Source organism: Chrysochloris asiatica, unplaced genomic scaffold, assembly GCF_000296735.1.
Source record: "Chrysochloris asiatica unplaced genomic scaffold, ChrAsi1.0 scaffold00064, whole genome shotgun sequence".
In the NCBI taxonomy this organism is placed as follows: Eukaryota; Metazoa; Chordata; class Mammalia; order Afrosoricida; family Chrysochloridae; genus Chrysochloris; species Chrysochloris asiatica.
In genome coordinates, this window is record NW_006408582.1 from 6,729,199 (window position 1) to 6,745,346 (window position 16,148).

General features: G+C 37.9%; 1 protein-coding gene across 3 annotated transcripts in view; it reads right to left on the minus strand.

Annotated features, from left to right (window-relative positions):
* The window catches only part of ELP3 (elongator acetyltransferase complex subunit 3), a 145,100-nt gene that overhangs the window by 103,327 nt on the left and 25,625 nt on the right, over positions 1-16,148 (minus strand). For all 3 annotated transcript variants that reach the window (XM_006864349.1, XM_006864348.1, XM_006864347.1), the window contains one exon: positions 11,968-12,122. In XM_006864349.1, the coding sequence (XP_006864411.1) occupies positions 11,968-12,122 (155 nt within the window). The remainder of the gene's footprint in view (positions 1-11,967; positions 12,123-16,148) is intronic.

Here is a 16,148-nt window from a genome sequence, read left to right on the forward strand (position 1 = left end):
TCTAATGCATCAAATCTGTTCTTCAGATGGTCTCTAAATTCAGGTGGGATATGTTCAAGGTAGTATTTTGGCTCTTGTGGATTTGTTTTCAATTTCTTCAGCTTTAGCCTCAACTTACATATGAGTAACTGGTGTCTGTTCCACAATCTGCCCCTGGTAATGCTTTGACTGATGATCTGAGGGTGTTTTGGGTTTTTTTCTTTTCTTTTTATGACAAACAGCTTAATTAAGAAAAACATTTATAAAAACACTTTTATGGTACAGAAAAGAGCCCAGGTGCCAATATAATATAAACAAGGTTTTTGTTTTGTTTGGTTTTTTTAAACAAATGGTGTTAGAACTGGACATCCATTAGGAACAACTGGGTTTCCATTAGGAAAAAAGAAACCTCGAGACCTACCTCATACCACATACAAAAAATAATTCTGATCATAAGCCTAAATATATTTATGAAAGCTAAAACTATAACTAGAAGAAAATAATATAGTAGAGTAACTTCCTGACTTGATAGACAGGAATATTAGAAATGATACAAACAATAATAACCATGGGGAAAATGCTAACTTAGACTTCATCAAAACTAAAAATTTCTTCCAAAGATATCATCAATATAATAAACAGTCAATCCACAGACTGGGTTTTTGTATAGACAAAATATATTATCTGACAAACAACTGCCACCTAGGAATCATAACAATCCAATAAAAAACTGTCAAATGAAAAAACACTTCATAAAGGAAATATATACAAATAGCATAAACATAATAAAGTGCCTATAAACATTAGTCATCAGGAAAATGCAAATTAAAAGCACAATGAGACACCATTCCACACCCACCCGAATGGCTAAGTTCAAAAGACTGAGAACACCATATGTTGGTGAGAACAAGGAACAGTGGAAGTCTCATATGTCATTGCTGCGAGTAAAACTGACACAACTTTGGATAAATGTGTCAGTTTCTTAGAAAAGTAAACAGATGATCCAGCAGATCCACTTCCAGTTAGTTAAGCAAGATAAATAAATACAAATAACCCCAAAAAGACTTGTCCAAGAAAGTTCATTGAAACTTTAACAGCATTATTCTATTGATGGACAACTGAAAAGAGCACATTTGTCCATCAATAGAATAAACATCCTGTGGTCTATGCATACAATGGAATACAACTTGCCAAGAAAAAAAAAAAAAAAAAGTAACAAGTATCTCAAAAACATGCTCAATAAGAGCGGCTTTACACAAAAGTATATACCCTCAAGTTAAAATTCCATTTATATGGTGGCTTAGAATAGGTAAAACTAATCTATTGGGGGGGCAGGGGGGAGGAAGATATCAGAATAATGGCTACCTCTAAAAGGTCCAAGTGAGGATGTACTGGAAACAGGTAGAATTCATTTTCTAGGATGATGGTATTGTTCTCTATCTTAGAGGTTTTTTTTTCCACAAGTAAGTGCATTTGTTTGAATTAATCCAATGGTAGACATAATACTTGTGCATTTCACTGTATGTAAACTGAATGTAAAGATCAAAGACTTATAGCCTTCAGTATGGATTACACTTCAACATAAAGAAATAAAAAATCCTCACAACTGGACCAATGGGTAACATCATGAAAAATGGAGAAATTATTGCAGTTGTCAAGAATTTCATTTCACTTGGATCACAATCAACAAACATCCAAGCAAGAGTGAAGAGCATATTACATTAGGCAAATATGCTGTAAAAGGCTTTTTAAAAGTGTTACAAAGCAGTCATTTTGAGAACTAAGATGCACTTGATCCAAGTCATGACAGCTTTAATTGCCTCATATGCATGTGAAAGCTGGACAGTGAACAAGGAAAACTGGAGATGCCTTTGAATTATAGTGCTGGGGAAGAATGTTTAATATATCATGGATTGCCAGAAGAGCATACATCAGTCATGGGATAAGTAGAGCCAGAATGCTCCTTAAATGTGAGGAAGGCAAGACTTTGCCTCACATACTTTGGACATGTTACCAGCAGGGACCAATCCCTGGAGAAGTACATCATACTTGGTAAAGTGAAGGGTCTGTGAAAAAGAGGAAGACACTCAACGAAATACATTGGTACAATGACCTGCAACAATGGGCTCAAAAAGGCAACAATTATGACAATGGTGCAAGACTGGGGAGTGCTTTATTCTGTTGTACACAGAGACATTATGAGTTGCAGCCGACTCAATGGCACCACACAACAACAAATTTAATTCAAAAGAAAAAAAAATGCAAATGGTGAAAACTGGTTACTGATCTGTATGATGAAGCATTTGAAGAGAAGTAATACTGGAGTTTGCAACTTACTTTGAAAATATGCATCAAAAAAGGATTGAATGGCTATACAGAGGAATCACTAGATGGATTGTTGTTGTTGTTATATGCCGTGGAGTCGGTTCCGACTCATAGCGACCCTGTACATAGGGTTTCTGAGGCTGTAAATCTTTACGGGAGCAGCTGGTAGTTTCAAACTGCCGACCTTAAGGTTCACAGCCTGATTCATAACCACTATGCTACCAGAGCTTAGGTATATGACAAAGCAAATATGCTGCTATTGTTTGCTGCCGTGGGGTCAGCCCGTAACTCATGGTTATTTTACACACAGGGGATCAGACTGCTGTGATCTAATCTGAGAAGGTTTCATTGTCACAAGTAGATCACCGGACCTTTCTTCATAGAAGGTCCACTGAAACTTTTCAGCATCATAGTAACTTGCAAACCTACACTGACAAATGGATAGTAGCTGCACTTGTGGTATATTTGTCAGAAACTGAACCCTGGTCTTCAATGGTTGATTAAGAAATTAAACCCAGGAAGGAACAATCACATAGATGGTGGGTGTGTGGGTACTCACTGGAAAATTCTTATAATTTTTGTTTTCCTTTGTTAGTTTCAAATAAAGTGTTGGGGGGGGGGAGGAGTCTCTTACAAGACTAAAGCTGTATCCTAGGTTAAACTGCTGGTCACCATCTATGACCAAGTAAAAGTGGTTAATACATAAAATGAAGGAGTGAAGGGCAGGAAGTATTAGAGTCAAAGACCAGAAATGCAGGTTCTGAAGCCTACTAGAAATAAAGCCCTAGGTAGCAAGGTCAAAGACTGTTTTCATTGCTTTTTGCTTTTTCATAACTCTATTTAAGTCTATGAAGTTGTCTTCTAGGCCTCATATCCAACATTACCTAGCAGTTTAGCTTTTTCAAGACATGTAAGGACATAGTTGGAAGATTTAAAGTTATTGATGGAAGAAAAAAGAACGGAAATGAATTAAAATTCTACAAGGAGAAAGTATGACTCACCCACCTCTTGATACCCTTTTAAATAGCATTTTGTGAAAAGAGCCAAGGAGCATTAAAGATTGAATGTAGAACTGCTTCTGAGAAACAGTGATTAAAAGAAATAAAACTATTTTAAAGGTTGTTCTGACAACATTTGCATTCTAGTGAATGGGTGACTCAGATCCCATTGCTGGTCCTTTAACTCTCCAGAGCTATGATTTTTATAGGATGATAGTCACCAGTAATCATTACCCTCTGGAGACTGTTGAAGAGTCTCAGTCTAATTTATAGTAATGAGAGATTATCACTCTGCTTGATTTAATGAGACCTTCAGAAAAACCATACCTAGTTTGCCCTTGAACTCCCTGTTCACTATCTTTCCAATGTTTCCATCTGCAAGGATATAGCATAGTGCTTGCTACTAAACTGCCAAAAATAATAACCAGGTTCATCTTTTTAGAGCTTTGCCTTTCCCTAACTCCTAATCTACTAAGAGCAAAACTTTAATTAGGTTAGAAACACAGGAACAAAGCAAACACAGTGGAGTGAGCTAATTAGTATACTTGACCCTAATTTTATTAAAAGGTGTTTTAACCTTAAACATTGTTGACTCCTGCCTACCATGTAATTTTTAATCCAATTTTAAATTATTTTTTTAAAAAAACAACACACAAAGCTGGTGGAGGTTAGTATTACATATGTATGATTAGCAAGTGAAAGCAACTGATTATCAGCTAACACTAAAAGAAAGCACATCACTGCTTTACATCTCAGAGAGAGGGACCACACAGAGTAAATGTGACCAATTTTCACAGAGACCCTCTATGCAACATAACATACAGGTAAGATGAGTATTTCAAAATGCTATGAGAACCCACTTGACTTGGCTTCAATGACTGGATGATCAGAGCTCAACTAGAAGAAAGAAGAAAAAAAGAGTAGAAAGAAGAAAAAAAAGAGTAATCTGATACAATTTGATGAACTTGACCTACATCTATGGATGCAGTAGCTCAAAAGAGAGAACAATATTCACAGCGAGGATCATTCCCACATCCTCCGCATACAGAGAGGACAGGGATGGGCAACTTGGACATTGGCTACCCAGAATAGGGGGGATACAGAGGCAAGAAGTGACTGGCTTACAAGCTTTCAAGAGGGAACCTAGATCCAGAGGGCGTGGAGGAAGGTAGAATCTCCACTGAGTAGTATCCATTCTGCCTAGTCAGGGCTGATGAAAGGAAATGCGGATAGGTCTCTTGCGATACAATGGTGAATAATTGTTATCAGGACTGATTGTGAGGGCTGGAAATGTAAAGGTAGACCTTTGGGGGCAAAGGGAGGGGAGTGATTAACCTTGCAGTCTAGGAGTGGAGGTCCCTGGGATCATCAAGGGAGAAGAGCGGAGAGCAGGACCCTACTCAGAGAAGCAGTGATGTCGGTGATGGAGGCAGAGACAATGACATGGAGAGACGGAGCAGCTGGGGACTTTAGAACCAGAGAAGAAGAGGGGCTGTGTGCTGATGACCGGGGGGCAGGCTTGCAGTGTATACCCTTTAGCTGGTTGATGATGCATGGAGGGGATTCTAACCATGGCAATGAAACAATACATGATAGGATGAATGTAAAACTAATGTTCTCCCATGTAAACTATCACATAATTCACAACAAAACATTTTAAAAAAATGCTATGAGAATATATTATGTCAAAAATACAGTTTCTCTGGGTTGATCTTTGTTTTACAAATCTCTTAACATTTGAAAATAATTTTCTATCTCTCTAGTTTCCAGTACAAGCCAGACTACTATTTCTTCAAATAACACCAAGTTTTCCTAAAAACAAAGAGTATAGGAGTGTGTAGTAGAAATTTACCTCAAGAAAGAACACAAGATGCCACACAGATCGACTTTTCCCAGGTTATCTAATAGAAGTACAGAAGGTACCAAGAGAAAAAGCAAAATATGACAAGTGTGGGTTGGTTATATGCAGTGTAACATTTGTGGATGGTCTGATGGCTCCCAGATTGTACTTTTATTACTTCCCAAGAGCCATTCATGAGATTTGTTGCAATGAAGTCTCAAATCACGTATGAATTTTTATCTGAAAATAAAGTGTTTGTTGCCCTCTTGAGGTAAATTCAAGAACAGAGACAAAGGAAAGCTTGCTTTGGCCTAGTCCATTACAGAAAAAGGCTTGCTTTTCCAAAGAGCTTTTTCTACCAAACATACTTTGATCTGAACCTAGCTAGTTATAATACAAAAGACTCAATTTCATCCCTCACAGCAAACAAGTTACATTCAAACACCACTAAGCACTAGAACATTTCTGCAAAAGTAAATAAAAGTAAAACTTCATACCAGGAATAAAGCAAAAAATTTAAAGTGGCAATGGATAAAATATCAAACTAGCTGCATTACTGAGGCCTGCTTTGGCACTGTTAGGTAAGCACTAGACTGCTAACCGCAGGGTTGTCAAATCAAAGTCACCAGCCAATCTTGGAAACCCTATACAGGCTTGCTATGAGTCAGAACCAACTCAATGGTGCACAGCAACAACATCTCAACTCAGTTGGTTTACCGCCTATAACCCAGGGGACCAAAACTGTAAACCGTGAAAAGCTTTGAGGCAAACTTTTATGGGGAGGTGAGGGTAGGAAGGCAGGTTATTTATAGCTCAATTCCACATTAATATGCAAGGTATTCAAGGCAAAACTAGCTGCACTGAGAAAAGAGTATATAAGTATCTAAGCCTGGGAAGAAGAACTAATGGCCTGGATGTATCATCTTGCCTAGGGAATTCTCAGAATCGAATGAGTTTTAGTCAACCGCCCTCTTAAGTACTACTGCCACTCCAATGCTATGGGACTTTGACCAAGACTGTTTGCCCTCAAATCACATTTTATTACTTTACTGAAGAAACCAGACTATACAGTCAGCTGTCCACTTATACTATATTAGGTATCTTACCTAACTGAGGTCATTTTAAAATATAAGGAAGGATTGTATAGGTTATATGCAAATACTACACAAAGTTGTATAAGGAATTTGAGCATCTACAGGTTTTGGTACCTTGAGGATGGGGGGGAATGGGGGTTCTTGAAGACATCCTGGTGTCACAGTGCATTAACCAGCCCACTAGTTGCTCCATAGGAGGAAGATGAAGCTGTCTACTGTTAGAAAGATTTACAGTCTCAGAAACTCTACGGAGCAGTTCTACTCTGTCCTGTAGTGTTGCTGAGTTGGAATCGCAACGAGTTTTGTGGGGTCCTGCAACCAATCCCCCACAAATGCCGAGAGATTTTCAGTATTTAGAGGAACGAGTAGGATTGCATCATAACTCCTCTAAAGTTGGAACGACTTCAGCATTTTACTAAGCATGACTCATTCATGAATGATCTAGGTTTTGAATGAGTGGTAAAAATGTGATCACCATCTCCTCCAGTGGGAGGATGATATTCCAAAGGCCAGCTGTGGTTAAAAGTCTAGCTCGATGGTCAGAGAATTAACCTGTAACATTCCCTAGAGCCAATCAAATTGGGCTGCTCCCTACACACTCCCCCAGGTAGTTAACTCTTCACACAGGTCCCTTCAGTTACCCTTGATATTTAGTTAAACTTACACAGTATCCTCTCTAATTTACAAAATTAAAGGAGTGCAAAAGAAGCTTAAATATAGAGGAAAAAGGGAGGACACACACACACACAAACATGTCTTTTACTCCTGATCTATAGGTTGATCATTCATTCACAGGTTTACTTAATGCTTACTGTGTGCCAAGAACTGCTTTAATTATATAGGGTAAAGACAAACAACTTTAGATCCATGCCTATTTATTACCCTACAAAAAATTCTCTAAGAAGTAGCACAATTTGAACAATTTCATAATTAGTTATATGACCTTTCAACTTAGCCTGTTCAGACCTAAAAACAATGCCGGAAAAAGCTTAAAAGGGATAGGGGGTGGGTGCAGGGAGCTGTGCAAGAATTAGAGAGAATGATATTCCTTTCTGTTTTCAACCTTTAATGATTGCTCTCTCTTTAATTTTAACATCAAGAACAGTTTCTACCATTATAGCAAAGGTCACATCTCCAGTCCACCTGTGCAACTTTGAGCAAATTGCTTTCTCCCTCAGGTAAAACAGGGGAAATTTGAATACTTAAAGGCTCATTGTGAGGATTAACTAAATGAATAAAACACCTACCACAAAGCAGCACACATTGTAAACAAAGCAAATGGAAACATCTTCCTTTGCTTACATTTCTTTTCCTCCTCAACTCTTAATATTTAGATGCATTTATACATATATGTTCACATTCACAAACATTGTAGGATCATTCTATGAGAACTGCTCTAAAACTTGTTTTTTCACTTAGTATTCTTAAGATATCTGACACTCTCCCATTAGACTGCAGTTGTTGTTAAAGGCCATTGAGTGGGTTCCGACTCATGATCTCATCCATTTATATGGCTGTAAATAATACCATTTATGAGCTGATAATTACCAATTTTATTGCAAGCCCAGATTTGTCTCCCCACCCCCAATGCACATACCATGGTTTAAAGAATTCTTATTAAAGCAAGAATTTTATAATCCAAATTGCATTTTCTTGCTCAGTTATCAATTCTGTCATCTAAATCACAGGCGACATTTGAGTTACTCCACAATAAAGAACTACAAAATTAAAGCAAGGAATGCTTATAATTTTTGCTCTTTGTAAAAAGTACAAAAGTTCTTTTTCCCAAGGAGCCAGACCTGTTTTTGTTTACCCAACATCCTAGCTGGTTATCTCCACTGAATGAATCACAGGCATTTTAAACTTAAAACATACAAACCAAAACTTAAATTTTCTCCCACAAAACTGCTTTTACTTCCCCTTGCGCAACATGGCATGCTTTTAAAACTGTTTCCTATAGCCAAAGGTTGTATTGTTTCACCATACTTATTCAACCTGTATGCTGAGCAAATAATCCAAGAAGCTGGGTTCTATGAAGAAAAATGTGGCATCAGGATTGGAAGAAGATTCATTACAACCTGAAATATGCAGATGATACAACCTTGCTTGCTGAAAGTGAAGAGGACTTAAAACATTTACTGATGAAGATCAAAGAGCACAGCCTTCAGTATGGATTACATCTTAATGTAAAGAAAACAAGAATCCTCACAACTGGACCAATAAACAACATTCTTATCAATGGAGAAAAGATTGAAGTTGTCAAGGACTTCATTCTTCTTGGATCAACTAGCAACAGTCACAGAAGCAGCAGTCAAGAAATCACATGACATATTGCATTAGGCAAATCTTCTGCACTAGACCTTTTTAAAGTGTTGAAGAGCAAAGATGTCAAGTTGAGGACTAAGGTGCACCTGACCCAAGCCATGGTATTTTCAATAACTTCATATGCATGCGAAAGATGGACAGTGAATAAGGAAGACCGTAGAAGAATTGATGCTTTTGAGTTATGATGTTGGAGGGGAGTATTGAAGGTGCCATGGGCTGCCAAAAGAACCAATAGATCTGTGTTGGAAGAAGTGCAGCCAGAGTGCTCCTTGGAGGTTAAGATGGCCAAACTTCGTCTCCCATACTTTGGACATATTGTCAGGAGGAACCATTCGCTGGGAAGGATATCATGTTTGGTAAGGTGGGGGTCAGAGAAAAAAAGGAAGACCCCCAACGAGATGGACTGGCCAACTGGCAGCGTCGATGGACTCAAGCATGGCAACAGTAGTGAGTTTGGTCCAGGATCATGCAGTGTTTCGTTCGGCTGTGCATAAGGTCACTCTGGGTTGGTACCAACTCAATGGCACCTAACAACAACAACCTATAGCCAAAACCTGGTATCCTCCTTGAAGTCTAACTTCCTCTTTTCCCAAGACAGACAGCCCAAAGTCCTGCCAGTCGCACCACTGGCACTATAGTGGAAATCCATCTTCTCCTCTCACTCTGACACTGGTTTCCTATCTGGTTTCCCCCACTTTCTCCTTTGTCTCTATAATTATCAACCAGCATATCATTCCCCCACTTAAGAGTATTCTTCTACTTACCACATTTCAAATAAAATGTAAACCCCTCAAATCATGTACAAGGGGGCTTCAAAAACTTCTTTAAAAAAATGGAATGAAAAAAAAAATAATAATGTAAGTTTCCCACAAACTTTTTTAAGTGCCAGCATATAACCTGGTCCTTACCTAACTTTGATGCTGTTCTCTCCCTTGTTCACTGGGATCTAGTCACACTGGCCTTCTCTCTGTTTCTAGAACATGCCAAGGTCTTTTCCATTTTAGTGTCTTTGCTATTCTTTCTGTTTGGAATCTTCTTTCTGTTCTTGGCTTGACTCTTTCTTATACTTAGATCTTGGCTTGACTATCACCACTTCATCTAAAGCATAACCCCATTAATTCTTTATCACAGTAGCATTTGTTTTGTCATTTGTTTGTTCATTAGTAGAATGGAAGCACTACAAAGCAGTATCTGTCTTGTTCAAGGTTGTTCCCAGTGTATAATACAGCACATGGTATGCAGTGAGCTCTGAATGAATCTGTTAAACACAGAGGAAATAGTACAAAAGTAACTATCCAAGTCAGCACTAATCTGTCAGTTTGTTGTACTGTGGTGGCTTAAAGCATTTACTTATTAAGATCAAAGACTACAGCTTTTAGTATGGTATGGATTAAACCTCAACATAAAGAAAATAAAACTCAGCACATTTGGACTAATAAGCAACATCATTATCAATGTAGAAAAGACTGAAGTTGGCAAGGATTTAATTTTACTTAGACTCAAAATAAACACTCCTGGAAACAGCAGTCAGGAAACCAAATGGTATACTGCATTGGGCATCTCCTGCAAAAGACCTCCTTGAAATATTATAAAACAAAGCTGTCATATTGAAAACTAAGGTGTGTCTGACCCAAACCATAGTATTTTCTGTTGCCTCTTACTCATGCAAAAGCTGGACAATGCATAAGGAAGACTGAAGAAGAATTGATAGCTTTGGATTATGCTGTTGGTGAAGATTACTAAATATAACATGGACTGCCAAAAGAACAAACATTCTGCCTTATTAGAAATACAACCAAAATGCTCCTTAGAAGTGAAGTACTTTGGAAATGTTACCAGGAAAGACCAGCTCCTTGAGAAGGATATCATGTTTGGTAGAGTATAGCAGCAATGAAAAAGAGGATGACTCTCATATAAATAGACTGACACAGTGGCTGTAACAACGAGCTCAAATATAGTAACAATTGTGAAGATGGCACAGGACTTGGCAGTGTCTCACTCTGTTGTACATGAGGTTGCTATGAGACCACATAGATGTGATAGCACCAAACAACAACAAAGACCCAGGTGTTCTTGAAACTCTTGAAAATAAAAATGATTTTTACAAGTTTCATTTCGTCAATCATTAGAGTATGCACGAAATGTTAGTATCCTTCCTGATAAAAATTGAGTATGTGGTATCAAAAGAGTGTACCACTATGTTTTGTCAACAAGAATTCAGTACAAGTAACTGATTGCATTTATAAATATACAATAATACTTAGTAAACACTAGTCACGTGCTTTGTGGATTCAACAGTAGGTGACTGTTGCAGTAAAAAGTCTGCACACTGCACTTCAAGTGAGGGCTGAAAGCCCAATTATCCCAAGCGAAACAACTTCGCACTTTAGACCAGCATACAGCTAAAGGATATTCACAGACTATTTCTGTGACTCTTTACTTAAGGACACTGTTATGGAAGTGACCAAATTCATTTCTCAACAAAAATAATCCTTTCCTACAAAATAGAAGCAACTACAAGAAATAAGAATGTGAATGTCACACAAAAGGAGTTCTCATATGCTGCCTCTAGGAAGATAAATGGACAATCAAGTGAAGAGCAAAGTGATGCTGTATCACAGAAAGTAAAAATGCACATAGCCTTCGGTCCAGCTCAGACTCAGGGAAACTCTCACACAGGTATCCTAAGAGATTTATGTATAAAGAAGTTCATTTTATCAAACTTGACAGTTGGAGAAAAATGTAACTATCCTTGACGAAAAACCTGGATAAGTAAACTGTAGGGTTTTTCAAACAATGAAATAATATACCATAGCATATGAGAGTTGACTCTGTGGCAACTAACAACAATAGTAGCATGGCAAAATCTCAAAGTCAGTGTTACACAGAAAAACTAAGTTGCATAACAAAATCTAGCAAGTGATTATTACTTATATGAAATTTCAAAACATGCACAAATACTGTATTTTGTATTTATGTAGTCCTGGTATAGCAAAGTAAGATACACACAGGACTACTAACTGCAAGATTGGTGATTTAAACCCACCCCACTACTCCTTGGAAACCCTATACAGGGTAGCTATGAGTCACAACCAACTCGATGACACTTTAATAATAACAGCAACATCTATATTTTGTGTGTATGTGTGTGTACATCCATGCAGAAATACATCTCATACAATAACGAGAAACAACGTCAGGAAAATGGTCAGCTCTAGAGAGGAAAAAGGATAATGAGATCAAGCAGTGGCACAGGTTTTTCATATTTTCTGTATACCTGAAAATCTCACAACTTTTAAACATAAGGAAAAATTAATGGCAAATATTGAAAGTATTCAGTTATATAGTTTGTTAGCACAAAGTTTACCCAGGAGGACTGATTCAAGATAAAATAAGAGTTTCTTACTTGACTGCCTCATAAATATTGTTGGAAGTATGTCCTGATAAGGCATCATGTAAATTTCGAATAAAATAATCTCTGTATTCTTCTGGAAGAGCCATAAATGTTCCACCCATCACAATGAATTCTACTTTATCCACACTGTGACCAAGTTGTTTTAACTGAAAGACACAGAAATTTATCAGCATTAGAAAGAGTCACCTACCTTAAGCGGATGTTAAACATTTTAAAATTTAACTTGCAGTTTTTATCAGTACAGTTTAAAAATGAGAAGCAATTAAATGCAGTTAACTAATTGGTGGAATTTGAAAAAAAGAAAAAACAACAGACTCCAGAGTAAACGCAAAAGCAAAATTAAAGCTCAAATAAAGAGTAAAGAGACAGTACGCACTAAAATAAACAAGAAGTTTAACTTCAAAATCTACACTAGAAGGAAAAATTTTAAAGGCACAGAATATATACTAGAAAGAAACAAATAGTTAGCCCTTTGATTTTTTTATGTTAGACTTTGTGGTAGGCCTTGGAGAACAACAAAGATGATATTCAATATAATCAGGGCTTAGAGCAAATGGAAGAAAAACAGAACATTAGATTTTGTTGTTTTGTTGTTCGGTGCTGTCGAGTTGGTTCCAACTCAAAGCAAATCCTATGTACAACAGAACAAAACACTGCCCATTTCTGCACCATCCTCATAATTGTTATGTTTGAGTCCATTGTTGCTACCACTGTGTCAATTCATCTCATTGAGGGGCTCCCTCTTTTTTGCTGAACCTATTGCTGACGTCCGAAGGATCTTAGCTGAAAGCAGAGAATACCAGAAAGATGTTTACCTGTGTTTATTGACTACACAAAGGCTATCGATTGTGTGGATCATGACAAGCTATGGACAACATTGCAAAGTATGACTATTCTGGAACATTTAATTGTGCTCATGAGGAATCTACATGGACCAAAAGGCAGTTATTTGAAAAGAACATGGGAACACTGAATGTTTAAAATTAAGAAAGGTGTGTGACAAGGTTGTATTCTTTTGCCATACTTATTCAACCTGCATGCTGAGCAAATAATCCGAGAAGCTAGTTTATATGAAGAAAAATGTGGCATCAGGATTGGATGACGACTCATTAACAACCTGCGATATGCAGATGATACAACCTTGCTTGCTGAAAGTGAAGAAGACTTAAAATACTTACTGATGAAGATCAAAGACCACAGCCTTTGGTACGAAATGCATCTCAGTGTAAAGAAAACAAAAATCCTCACCACTGGACCAATAAACAACATTCTGAGAAGAGATTGAAACTGTCAAGAGATTTCATTTTTCTTGAATCAACCAAGAAATCAAACAACGTACTGCATTAGGCAAATCTGCTGCACAAGACCTTGTTAAAGTGTTAAAGAGAAAACGTCAGCTTGAGCACTAAGGTGCACCTCACCCAAGCCATGATATTTTCAACAACCTCATATGCATGCGAAAGTTGAACAGTGAATAAGGAAGATTATAGAAGAATTGATGCATTTGAGCTATGCTGTTGCGGAGGAGAATATTGAAAGTACCATGGGCTGCCGAAAGAACCAACAGATCTGTGTTGGAAGAAGTGCAGCCAGAGTGCTCCTTGGAGGGCAGGATGGCCAGACTTCATCTCTCATACTTGACATATGGTCAGGAGGGACCAGTCTCTGGAGAAGGACATTATGTTTGGTAAGTTCGAGGGTCAGAGAAAAAGAGGAAGACCCCAGCAACATGAACTGGCAAAGTAGCAGCATCAGTGGGGTCAAGCGTGGCAACAATTGTCAGGTTGGCCCAGGACCACGCAGTGTTTTGTTCTGTTGTGCATAGGGTTGCTATGAGTCAGTACCGACTTGATGGCACCTAACGACAACATCGGGCTGTGAACCACAAGGTCAGCAGTTCGAAACTACCAGCGGTTCCGCAGGAGAAAGATGAGGCTATCTGCTCCCGTAAAGATTTACAGCCTCGGAAACCCTGTTCAGGGTCACTAAGTGTCGGAACCAACTCGACAGCACTTAACAACAATGACAACAACAAATACTTTTCCAAGCATGATATCCTGCTCCAGGAATCGGTCCTTCCTGAAAACATATCCAAAGTGCAAGGGACAAAATCTCGCCATCCTTGTTTATAAGGAGTACTCAGACTGTACTTCTTCCAAACATTTGTTTGTTCTTCTAGAAGTCCATGGTACTTTCAATATGCTTCTCCAAAACCACAATTCAAGTGCATTGATTCTTCTGTGGTCTTGCTTACTCACTGTCCAACTTTTATATGCATAATGTTATTGTTGTTGTTTTGTGTCACTGAATTGCTTCTAACACATAAAGACCCTATATTGGGTTTCTGAGGCTTTAAATCTTTGAGGGAGTAGAAAGCTTCATCTTTCTCCTACAGAATGGCTGGTGGGCTCAAGCTGTGGCCCTTGTGGTTCTCAATCCAGTGTTTCCGTATGGTGCAACCAAATGCATATGGGTGACAGAAAATACTGTGGTTTTAGTCAGGTCACCTTAGTCCTCAAAGTGACATTTTTGCTCTTTATCACTTTAAAGAGGTCTTTTTGCAGCAGATTTGCCTAATGCAATTGGGCAATTCTTTGATTTCTGGACTGCTGCTCCCATGAACATTGTATTCAAGCAAAATGAAGTCTTTGAAGCAAAATGAAATCTAATACAACTTCAATCTTTTCTCCAACCCTGTTATTATTTCCAAGTTGTGAGAATTTCATTTTTTTTACATGAAAGTACAATCCATACTGAAGGCTGTAGTCTTTGATATTCATTAGTAAGTATTTAAAGTCCTCTTCGCTTCCAAGCAAGGTTGCATCACCTGCGTATTGCAGGTTGTTAATGAGTCTTACTCTAATCCTGATGCCATGTTCTCCTTTATATAATCCAGTGTCTCAGATTATTTATTCAGTTTGTTTTTGTTGTTAAGTACCTTCGAGTCGATTCTGACCCATAGCAACCCTGTATAGGGTTTCCGAGGTGCAGCTGGTGAGCTTGAACCTCCGACCTTGCAGTTCAAATGACTTTGCAGTCTGGTGCATTAACCCACAGCGCCACACCAGGACTCCATTTATTCAGTAGACAGATTGAATTAAGTATGGTGAAAGGACGCAACCTTGAGTTTAAACCATTCAGTATCCCCTTGTTCTAGTCTAACAACTGCATCTTGGTCTATGTTACAGGTTCCTCATGAACACAATTAAGTGTCCTGGAATACCTATTCTTCACAATGTTATCTAGTTTGTTATGATCCACATAGTTGAATGCCTTTTTAGAGTCAATAAAGCACAAGTAAACGTCTTTCTGATAACTAAACGTCAAGATTCATCTGAAATTAGCAATGATATTCCTAGTTCCATGTCCTCTTCTGAATCCAGCTTTTTCTGGAAGGTACCGATGTACTGCTACAATTATTTTTAAATTATCTTCAGCAAAATTTTACTTGCATGTAATATTAATGAATTGTTCAATGATTTCCACATTCTGTTGGGTCACCATTCTTTGGTATGGGTACAAATATGGATCTCTTTGAATAGGCTGGCCAAGTAGCTGTGTTTTAAATTTCTTTACATAATAGATGAGTGATCACCTCCAGAACTGCATCCGTTTATTGAAATAAGTCAATGTGTATTCTGTCAATTCCAGGGGACTTTTCTTTCACTAATGCCTTCAATGAAACTTGGACTTCTTCCTTCAGTATCATGTGTTCTAGATCATATGCTCACTCCTTAATTGGTTCAACATCAACCAATTTTTTTCTGGTATTAACTCGGTGTATTCAATCTATCTTCTTTTGATGCTTCCTGTGTCATTCAGTATTTTGTCCATTGTGGTTGTTTTGTTAGGTATCAATGAGTTGGTACTGACTCATAGCAACATTATGCACTACAGAACGAAACACTACCCGTTCCTGGGCCAACCTCACAATTGTTGCTACACTTGAGCCCACTGATGCTGCCATTTTGCCAATCAAGCTGATATTTTTGCTCTTCAACACTTTAACAAGGTCTTGTGCAGCAGATTTGCCTAATGCAATAGGTCGTTTGATTTCTTGACTGCTGCTTCCATGAGTGTTGATAGTTGATCCATGAAGAATGAAGTCCCTGACAACTTCAATCTTTTCTCCATTGATAAGAATGTTGTTTATTGGTCCAGTGGTGAGGATT